The sequence below is a fragment of the Penaeus japonicus genome, unplaced genomic scaffold, assembly GCF_977035675.1.
Source record: "Penaeus japonicus unplaced genomic scaffold, GWHDUDI00000001_assembly GWHDUDI00000019, whole genome shotgun sequence".
Taxonomy (NCBI): domain Eukaryota; kingdom Metazoa; phylum Arthropoda; class Malacostraca; order Decapoda; family Penaeidae; genus Penaeus; species Penaeus japonicus.
Window position 1 is genome coordinate 32,835,001 of NW_028234421.1, and position 11,610 is coordinate 32,846,610.

The 11,610-nt window shown below is 37.6% G+C and overlaps 1 protein-coding gene across 1 annotated transcript in view; it reads left to right on the forward strand.

The window, feature by feature from the left end:
* The first annotated feature begins 8,082 nt into the window (after nt 1-8,082).
* LOC122259022 (thyroid transcription factor 1) overlaps nt 8,083-11,610 on the forward strand; it is an 8,179-nt gene continuing 4,651 nt past the window's right edge. Inside the window, exon 1 of the mRNA XM_086547156.1 lies at nt 8,083-8,214. Within this exon, the coding sequence (XP_086403282.1) occupies nt 8,083-8,214 (132 nt within the window). The remainder of the gene's footprint in view (nt 8,215-11,610) is intronic.

The window sequence follows — 11,610 nt, forward strand, 5'->3', positions numbered from 1 at the left end:
TCTCTCTCTCTCTCTCTCTCTCTCTCTCTCTCTCTCTCTCTGTTTGTTTGTTTTTATGATGCATTATGAATGGTTATTTATTTCATTCATTTTCTACATACACGCACGCATCTGTACATACATTCGTACATACATACATATATACATAATACAAACATACATACAAACAAACAAAATACAAACATAGGGGGGAGATAGATAGATAGATGGATATATAGATAGATAGATAGATAGATAGAGACAGAGAGAGAGAGAGAGAGAGAGAGAGAGAGAGAGACAGAGAGAGACAGAGAGAGAGACAGAGAGAGAGAAAGAGATAGAATAGTATATTTGTAATTGCTCTATATTTTTTTTTTTTCACTCTCCCCCGGTACCTTGCTACCTCTATATTTCACCATTTGTAAATGTTAATCTGCCTTCATTTGTTTTATCATTTTAATCACAAATATCTTTAACTCCCGAAGACAAATCGGATATAGGGGGAAGGGGGAAGGGGGGGTATGAAACCTCGGGAAAAAAAATGAATAAATAAAAAATAAAAATCCACAGCAACCTAAACAAACAAATAGCCAAACAGCAACTAAAAATCCATCTAAAATGTGAATAATAAGAAGAAAAGGAAAAAGAAGCAAAAGAAGAAAAGAAGAAGAAGAAGAAGAAGAAAAGAAGACGAAGATAAAGAGGAAGAAGAAGAAGAAGAAGGAGAAGAAGAAGAAGCAAAAGAAGAAGAGGAAGAAGAAGCAAAAAGAAGAAGAAAGAGAGGAAGGAGAAGAAAGCAGAACAATAAAAGATGCAGAAGAAGGAGAAGAAAAAAATGATAATAGGAAGAAGAAGAAGAAGAAGAGAGAAAATGAAGAAAAAAAGAAGGAAAGATAGATGAAGAAGAAGAAAAAAAAAGAAGGAAAGGTAGATGAAGAAGAAGAAACAGAAGAAGACGAGGAAATGGAAGATGAAGAAAACGAAGATAAGGAAGATATAGAAGAAGCAGAAGAAGAAGATGATGATAAACAAGAAGAGGAAGAAGCAGAAGAAGAAGAAGATGATAAACAAGAAGAGGAAGAAGAATGATAAAAAAGAGAAGAAGAAGAAGAAGAAGATGATGATGATAAACAAGAAGAGGAAGAAGAAGGATAAAAAAAAGAGAAGAAGAAGAAGATGATGATGATAAACAAGAAGAGGAAGAAGAATGATAAAAAAAGAGAAGAAGAAGAAGAAGAAGAGAGCTGAAAAAACGAAATAGCGACGATCCGTGGCAGCGAAAGCTTTCAACGGACTCTTTGTTAACGCTCGTTTGTTTTTGATCGACCGATTGCCCCAGAGACTCCGTGCCCGGGGGGGAGGGGAGAAGGTGAGGGGGAAGGGAGGGGGAGGGGGAGGGAGGACGCAAATGATGCAGGGGGAAGGAGTTGGTAAGCAGAAGTCGTCAGGGGGGGGGAGGAAGGCGGTAAGGGGAGGGGGAGGGGGAGGGGGAGGGGAGGGGGAGTGGGGGAGGGGAAAGAAGGAAGGGGAGGAGATGGCAGAGAGAGAGAGAGAGAGAGAGATAGACATATGCATAGATAGATAGATATAGATAGATCGACAGAGTGAGAATAAGAGATAGAGAGAAACAGAGAAAGAGAGACGGAGAGACAGAGACATACACCGAGACAGAGATAGAGACCTGAAAAAAAAATTAAATCCCTATCATTTAGCTCCAGAGGACCTTAACATGTCCTATTCTCCACGAAATTTACTGCATTCGTTTAAACCATCAAAAAAATACAGTTAACTCCCATGACTGTAACCACACACAATAATACCATATAGGACAATACATATAACAAAAAAATAAAAATAAAAAATATATATAAAAAAAATAAAAGGGGAAAAAATGGTTGTAAAAACAAAAAATAAAAAGTTTTCAAGAGCAATTCACGGAGTCCATAACAACGTGGATAAATTGCTATTAGTAAACACCGCTTAGTATAAACAGTCCCGGACGTGAATACGATAACCTGAATGACAGACATGCATAGGGGGTGGGGAGGGGAGGGGGATTAGGGAGCAAGGGGAGGGGAGGGGGAGGGGAGCGGGAGAGAGAGAGAGGATAGGAGAGAGTGAGAGAGTGAGAGAGGGGTAGAGAGGGGGAGAGAAAAAGAGAGAGAGAGAGAGAGGGGGGAAGGGAGAGGGAGAGAGAGAGGGAGAAAATTGGAAATAGAGAGAGCGAGAAGAAAGGTAAACAGACAATAAATAAATGCACCTGGACGTTGAAGACTGCGAAGGAGAGAATAAGATGAGCGAATGAGAGGGGAGGAGAGAAAGAGAGGGAAGAAGAGAAAGAGAAGAGTGTGGGGAGGGGGGGTAGAGGGAGGGGGTGTAAACAGGTGCAGAATATAGTATGCGACGACAAATCGCTAAGAGGGCAGACGATGGGTAGGAGGAGGGGGAGGGGGAGGGGGAAGGGGTAGGCTAGACCACCAACGGACATTCTTTTCTTTTCTTTTTTTGTTATTTTACTGTTTATTTTTATATTATCATTATTATTGTATCTCTCTTTGTCTGTATAATTACCATTATTATCATTAGCTTTCTTTGTTATTACCATTGCTACATCAGTAATGTTATGTCATTATCATTACCACATGTTTTTATTGTTATCACTGTTATCTTTGCCAATGTTATCACCGTTTTGCTGTTATTCACAGTTTTCATCATCATCATTGTCATTGTTATTATTGTCATTATTGTCAATTTCATCGGTAGTTCTGTCGTTAATATAATTTTAGTTGCTGTTGTTGTTTTTGTTGTTGTCGTTGCTGCTGTTGTTGTTTTTAATTAGCTGCTATTGACAAAGGAGGATCTACGATGTGTTTTTTCCATTTATTGATAAGTGTTAATCCAACCTCGAATTTTTAAAAGTTAATAATGACACAATTACATTCTAAGAAAGATAATGATTATGATGAAAAAATACTAAATGGGTAAAAATATTTCTAATACAATGCATAATTTACCAGTCATTATCAATTCTAGTTCATAGTAACTGATTCACACTCGTAAATCATTGGTCGTCTATCAATTTCTCTACTCATACTGTACAGCATTTACAGCACAGTTATCGAGAATAATATAAATAACAATTATTAAAAAATATATAAAACACACTTACCTAGAATAATATAATTCACAGTTAACTAGAATAATGTAATCCACAGTTACTTAAAATAATATAATTCACAGTTAACTAGAATGATATAATTCACAGTTACCTAGAATAATATAAATCACAGTTTCCTAGAATGATATAATCCACAGTTACTTAGGCTAATATAAATCACAGTTACCTAGAATAATATAAATCACAGTTTCCTAGAATGATATAATCCACAGTTACTTAGGCTAATATAAATCACAGATACCTAGAATAATATAATTCACAGTTACCTAGAATGATATAAATCACAGTTTCCTAGAATGATATAATCAATATTTATTTAAACTAATATAAATCACAGTTACTTAGAATTATACAATTCACAGTTATCTAGAATAATATAGATTAAAGTTATCTAGAATAATACAAATCACAGTTATCTAGAATAATAAGTCACAGTTACTTAGAATAATACAAATCACAGTTATCTAGAATAATAAGTCACAGTTAGAATAATACAAATCACAGTTATCTAGGATAATATAACTCACAGTCACCTAGAATAATACAAATCACAGTTTCTTAGAATAATGTAGATCATAGTTACCTAGAATAATACAAATCACAGTTTCCTAGAATAATGTAAATCACAGTTACCTAGAATAATACAAATCACAGTTATCTAGGATAATATAATTCATAGTCACTTATAATAATACAAATCACAGTTTCCTAGAATAATGTAAATCACAGTTACCTAGAATAGTACATTACAGCCGTTATATCCAGGTCAAATCAATACACCTCAATGACTTCATACATCTATTTTATTTTAGAAGCAATTCGATGTCTTGAATATGTCTTAAATATATTTGTCTTAAATATGTTTACAATGTCACATCTGTTCCGAGGGCCGTTACCCACAATGCCCTCGACAACAAATGACCATCGTGAAGCGCAACACAATGCAAATCCTTTCAGTAATATCTTTTGATTTTGATATTAAGTTTCTATGTATCATTGGTAGTCATCTATTTGTATACAGTTTATTACGTTATTTGATTCTGTCAATTTGTTTCATGATACAATTACTTCATGATCATTATTGTTATCACTATCACAACTGTTATTACTATTATTAATAATATTGTGATCATTATCATCATCGTTGTAATTATCATATTGTGATCATTATCATCATCCTTGTGATTATCATAATTATCATTATCATCCTTATCCCTATCATCATCATCATTGTTCTCATTAATAATATCATTATCATTGTCATTATTGCTATTTAAGATTATGATTATCATCATTATCATCCCTATCACTATAATTGTTATCATTATTTTTATTACCATCACCATTGTCATTACATTACCATTACCATTATTATCATCATTGTCATTATCATTGTTGTAGTTGTTAATGCTTTTATTATTAGTTTCATTATTGTCATCATCATCATCATAGTAGTAGTAGTTGTTGTTGTAGCAGTAGTAGTAATAGTAGAAGTCGTAGTAGTTGTTGTAGCAGTAGTAGTAGTAATAGTAGAAGTCGTAGTAGTTGTTGTAGTAGTAGTAATAATAGATGTAGTAGTAGTTGTTGTTGTAGTAGTAGTAATAGTAATAGTAGAAGTAGTAGTAGTTGTTGTAGTAGTAGTAATAGTAGAAGTAGTAGTAGTTGTTGTAGTAGTAATAGTAGAAGTAGTAGTAGTTGTAGTAGTAGTAGTATAGTTTTCTGTTATCAATATCATCATAGCTAGGCCTTTAAACCAATAAACAGGTTACCTGCCTCCGGGAACAGGTGAACCGCCAATCAATCGCATACTCAAGCCAGCGTCAATACATTCCCTTGAGACCTTATTAGCATGAAAGAGACCGTTGTGAGTGGACGAATTTGTATATATATCTAATTAACTATCAAAACGCCAAGGTGTAGCCGATAATTCGCCCTTGATATCAAACACGGGAGTTTAGTCAAGCGAGCGTCTGTATTAAAGAGAGTATGGGAGTGACACAGTTCGTTACAGATTTATGATCACTTGAGCGAGAGATTCATTGATTCTCGGTCGCCGCTTGAGTGAGAACTTTCCTTGTGCAAGCGCTGCCTGCGATATTTGCTGCTAGCTTATCGCTTATGAAAATATCTCGCTTACACTCACCTTGCGTAACTTCATTTTCGCGGTCTTTTTATAACGGTTTTTTATTTTCTTTCACTTTTTTGTGACGGATGGGGGGAGGTGGGTAAGGGGGGGGAGCGGGTTCAAAAATATTCGGATTTTGATTTTGATTTTTGTTTTTTGATGGGGGGGCGAGGTGGGGAGGGGGGTGTTATGCAGGAAGAAGTGGTTTAGAAATATTCGGAAAAAATTAGAAAGCGGTTAGAGTGGAGAATGACTTTTGGAAGAGTAGAGAGGAGAGGTAGGGTAGGGGAGGGGGGAGGGGAATTTCGGAGGAAAATGGACATCCAAAAATCCTTTGTATAGAACCAATAGGTCTGAGTATACATCAAATCATACTGAAACAATGAATCATAAAAGAACAGAAAAAAAAGATAAACAAATAGATGATCAAGTAAAATGAACGAAGGAAAAAAAAACATATAAATAATTGAGTGAACGTATATGGACGCGCAAACCTTATAAACAAATGAAAGACAAACAAACACCCCCTTCTCGATGGCGTCAAGTACCTACACGTAAGCGAGTAAGCAAACAGGCAGGCGGCCAGGCTGGCAAGCAGGCAGGCAGACAGATACACAGACAGGCAAACAGAAAGGCGGACAGGAAGGCAGACAGACAGACAAGCACACAGATACACAGACAGACAAACAGAAAGGCGGACAGGAAGGCAGACAGACAGACAAACAGACAAGCACACAGATACACAGACAGACAGATGGAGAGAAAGACAGACAATCAGACATGTAGTCACACAAACAGACAGACAGGAGGAATGTTCGAAGCTGTACTAACACACTGGATAAGAAATAAGAAGATAACAAGAAAGACACCATGTGCAGACACCATATAAACAAAGAAGAAAGCAAACTACAAGCAAAAGGTGGGACACTAGGCCTATCCCACAAGCACAGAAGAAAAGCAAGCAAAATGGCGAGTGACATTTGACAACCGAATTAACAATTTAGTAAGTTCACACGATCAACAAATGAGTGAAAGAGGTGTTGACAGGCTTATGACAGGTGACATCTTAACCCTTTGAGTGCCAAAAGCGGATATACTCACCGAGATTCAACTGATTATTAACTGAAAAAGAAAAAAAAACGGATTTATCCCCACGGCTTAAGGATAAAAAAAAATACTTTAATAAGGAGAACAAAATCAATCTTGCGTATTCAGAATAGGGTGTCATAGGTACAGGTTTTGCCCCTTATGAGTAAAAATGGATAATTTAGTACAGGTAATTTTTTCAAGCACGAAAACCTACTTTCATTGGTTGAAGGTGGAATTATCGCAGCCGGAAAAGTGTTAGAAAATACTGAAAACATAACAAGAAAGCCTTATAACAAAAGACTTTTTTTTATAAGATGTCGATCACAGATGACTTATTATAACAGGATTATGATAGATGGTTTTCAAAAACAGGTGATTCCTTAGAACAGGGTTACAGCTGAATACATACTATGATAGCATTATAGAAGGTGTTTTTTTTTTTCAAATAACTTCATAAAACAAATAACTACTTGTAAATATAATCATAAAAGTGACTTCCCAACAGTTGTCTTCTTGAACAAGTAAGTTCTCAAGTAAGTGACTTCCTATAACAGAGTCGGAACAGGTGACGAGAACCACTTAATACTCGGCCGCAAACTCAGGCCGGATGAGCCCCCTTTAGCCAAAGTAGCTAAGGGGTTCGTGTTAACGGGGTCATTGGAGGTCATACTACCGAGGTCAAAAGGTTGTCGGCGCTGGGAAGCATATTGCAGAGTGTCCGTTGATTGAGCTGCCAAGGTTGCTCTCTTAACCCTCTCACTCTCTCTCGCTTTCTCTCTCTCTCTCTCTCTCTCCACTTTTCTTGATGTCTCTAAACATTTATCTACCCACTTCTCTCGCTCACTCTCTCTCGCTTTCTCTCTCTCTTTCTCCACTTTTTTTGGTGTCTCTAAACATTTATCTACCCACTTCTCTCGCTCACTCTCTCTCGCTTTCTCTCTCTCTTTCTCCACTTTTTTTGGTGTCTCTAAACATTTATCTACCCACTTCTCTCGCTCTCTCTCACCGCTTCTTTCGCTCTCTCTCTCTTTCTCCACTTTTCTTGATGTCTCTAAACATCTCTCTGCCCATTTCTCTCGCTCTCTCTCGCCGCTTCTTTCGCTCTCTCTCTCTCTCTCTCTCTCTCTCTCTCTCTCTCTCTCTCTCTCTCTCTCTCTCCGTTTCTCTTGGTTTCTTTCTCCACTTCTCTCGCTTTCTCTCCTCACTTCTCTTATTCTCCTCCCCACTTCTTTCGCTCTCTCTTCCCAATTCTCTCGCTTTCTATTCTCACTTCTCTCACTCTCTCTCCTCGCTTTTCTCACTTTCACTGGCTCTCGGTTTCCCGCTAGTTCTCTCTTTCACTTTATTTGTGTCTCAATTTCTGTCTAATGACCAAGCTCTCTCGTAATGATGATCTAGTCTGTATCTGTGTGTGTGTGTGTGTGTTTGTGTGTGTGTTTGTGTGTTTGTTTGTGTGTGTGTGTTTGTTTGTGTATGTGTTTGTTTGTGTGTGTGTTTGTGTGTGTGTTTGTTTGTGTGTGTGTGTCTGTGTGTGTGTTTGTTTGTGTCTGCGTACGTGCGTGTATGTGAGAACTACCTATTTTTTTACATCTTCAGAACTTCCTATTTCAAACATTTATCATTACTAAAACCAAATCATTTACCAAGCAATGCACATCCCGATCCGCGTAAACCAAATCGACCTAATAATTACAACCAACAATTAATCGCAATGTCAATAATCATTACACACGTTGTCACTCCTCTTTCTTCCTCCCCAGAAGGTCACAACGGAGACAAGAACAAAAGCTCAGACGGACACAAGCCAAAGACGAAGAGAAAACCGCGGGTACTCTTTTCACAGGTAAGGAAGCTTGTTGGTATTATTATGATTATTGTCTTCTTATTGTTATTATTATTATTACTATCATTATTATCGTTATCATTATCGTATTCTTATTGTTATCATTGTTATTATTATTATTATTATTATCATTATCGTATTCTTATTGTTATCGTTGTTATTATTATTATCATTATCATTATTTTGTTATTATTATTATTGTATTCTTATTGTTATCTTTAATATTATCATTATTATTATTGGCGTTGTTTCTAGTCTTAGTCTTTTTTTTCTTTTTTTTCTTTCTTCTTTTTCTTCTTTCCTCTTCTAATTCTTCTTATTCTTTTCCTCATTTATTCTTGTTTTTTCTTATTTCCTCTCATTTTCTTCTTCCTCTTCTCCTCTTCTTCTTTTTCATCTTCTTCATTATCTTCGTCTCTCTCTCTCTCTCTCTCTCTCTCTCTCTCTCTCTCTCTCTCTCTCTCTCTCTCTCTCTCTCTCTCTCTCTCTCTCTCTCTCTCTCTCTCTCTCTCTCTCTCTCTCTCTCTCTCTCTCTCTCTCTCTCTCTCTCTCTCTCTCTCTCTCTCTCTCTCTCTCTCTCTCTCTCTCTCTCTCTCTTTCCATCTATCCATCTATCTATCTATCTATCTCGTTCGTTCTCCTCGCGTGTTTATGCATTCGGTCCATCCGTTTATTTAATCTTTTATTCTTATCACCAAATAATCCCATATACTTGCATAATCTCTATCTACCTTTTTTTTATCGACTCTGCTCGAGATATAACAAAAAAAAACAAAAACAAAAAACAAAAATCGTTTCATAAGAGCATGATTGTGCATTTTCACACCCGTTATCAATATGAACAAACACACAAACGATGGGAATGATGGTGTGCTTTTGTTCTTTTGTTTTGGGGGTAGTGTGTGTTTGTTTGTTTTGTTTGTTGTGTGTGTGTGTGTGTGTGGGTTGTGGTGTGTGTGTGTGTGTGTGTGCCTTTGTGGGCTGTGTGTGTGTGTGTGTGTGTTGTGTTGTGTTGTGTGTGTGTGTCTGTGTTTACGTGCGCGTGTGAGTGTGTGTGTGTGTGTGTGTGTGTGTCTGTGTGTGTGTGTGTGTGTGTGTGTGCATGTTTGTTATTGTTTCGGAAAATGGTTCGTGAATATATCGTTAATACACAACCTTCCCTATCATTTTTATATCATCAGATAACCCTTATTATTTATTATCATTTCTGGTGAGAGAGCTTTTAATTTTTTTTTTTTTTCTTTTTTTTTTTGTAAAAGGATCATATGCATAAGTCTTTTTTTTCTTGTTTTGTTTATCAAAGACATACCGGTAAATCTTCTGTATCCAGAGATCTAAAAGCGGCTAGACAGTATCCATGGTAACCAAAACAGTCATAGAGTAAACAGTGATAGGAGGGAAAAAAAATGCTATAAATAATTAAAACGTTCCGAAAATAAACAAAGGAAGAAATACGAATTGATAAAGAGATACATCAAAATAGAAGAGATAGTATGCATATCCGTATACACGACTATATATATATATATATGTATATATATATATATATATATATATATATATATATATATATATATATATATATATATATATATCCATATGTATGGATATATATGCATGTGAATAATGTGCGCTCTGTAGCCTCAAGAGTTGATGTGAAGAAGAAACAAATAAATAAATGAATACTCAAAACCAAAGAATATTTCGATGACGTAAGGACACCTTGATGACGTCATAAGGCAGCGTATTTTTTGAAAAAATAAAAGAAATAAAGAATGGAAGAGAATATAAGCACTAAATAAACTCTAATAAAATAACGATAATTTTAAGGTAACGTAAAGTGTGGGAATCGGCGCTCTGGTCCCCTATGTTGTGACGTGTCAGATAACCCTTATCAGCCTAAGGTACACACAGCCCACCCAGTCTTCCCCCTTCGCCTCCCCCCCTCTCCCCCTCTCCCTTTCTCCTTCCTTCGCCCCTCCTATCTTCCCCTCCCTCCTTCCTTCTCCCCTGTTACCTTCCTCCCCCTTCGCCTCCCCCTCTCCCTCTCTCCTTCCTTCGCCCCTCCTATCTTCCCCTCCCTCCTCTTCCTTCTCCCCTCTTATCTTTCTCCCCGCTCTCCTCACCCTCTCTCATTTTTTTCCTTCTCCCCTCCTATCTTCCCCTCCCTCCTCCTCCCTCCTTCCTTCCTTCTCCCCTCTCATCTTCCCCTCCCTCCTCCTCCCTTCTTCCTTCCTTCTTTCCTCTTACCTCCCCTTCCGCCCTCCTCCTCACCTCTCTCCTTTTCTCCTTCTTCCCTCCTACCTTCCCCTCCCTCCTCCTTCCTTCCTTCCTTCCCTCTATCCACCTATCTTCCTCCCCTCCTCTTCTCCCCTTTCTTCCATTCTTCCACTTCTCTTCCCTCTTTTCTCCTTTCTTTCCTCTCCTTCCTCCTTCTTCTATCTCTCTCTAACCTTCCTTCTCTTTCTTCTTCTCCTTCCTTACTTCCCTTTTTATTCTTCCCTCCACTTCTCCTTTCCTCCTCTCTCTCCCTCCTCCTCCTCCTTTTTTTCTCCTTCCCCTTGCTTTCCCCTTCCCCTTACTTCTCCTTCTTCTCTCCTCTTCCTTCGTTCATCCCTTCTCCTCTCCTTCCTTCATCTTTTCTTCTCTCCCTTTCTCCCGTTTTCTCCCTTTCTTTCCGATTATTTTCTCTTCCTCTCATCCTATCCTTCCCTTATTCTCTTCTTCTCCTTATCTTTCCACATCCCTCCATTATCCCCTCCTCCTCTTCCCATCTTCCCATCTACCATAATTCCACCCCTCCCTCTTCTCCCCTCTCGCTCTCCCATCTCAGTCTATCTCTTTACCTCCCCCCCTCCTCCTCCTCTTCCTCCTTCTCCTCCTCCTCCTTTTCCTCCCCCTCTCCCTCTTCTCCCCTCCCTTCCTCCCCTCTTCCTTCCCCTTTATTTACCCTCCCATTCGAATGTCCTCCCCTCCTCCCCTCTATCCCCTCCCCTCCCCGTCCCTTCTTTCCCCTCTCTCTCCTTTCCCTCGTCTTCCCTTCCTTCTTATTTTCTTCTCATTCTCCCTTCTTCCTCACCCTCCCCTCCTCTTCTCCTCCCTTTCACACCCTCTCTCTCACACCAGGAACTTATTTCTTATTTTTCCTTAGCCGATTCTCCCAAGTGCTTCCTCAATGTGCTTCTTTCAGTCTTTCCGTCTATGTGTGTGTGTGTGTCTTTGTGTATATGTGTATATATGTATATAGTATATATATATATATATATATATATATATATATATATTATATATAATATATATATGCATATATATATATATATATATATATATATATATATATATATATATATATATAATATATATGAATATTATGTAGGTATATATATATATTTTATA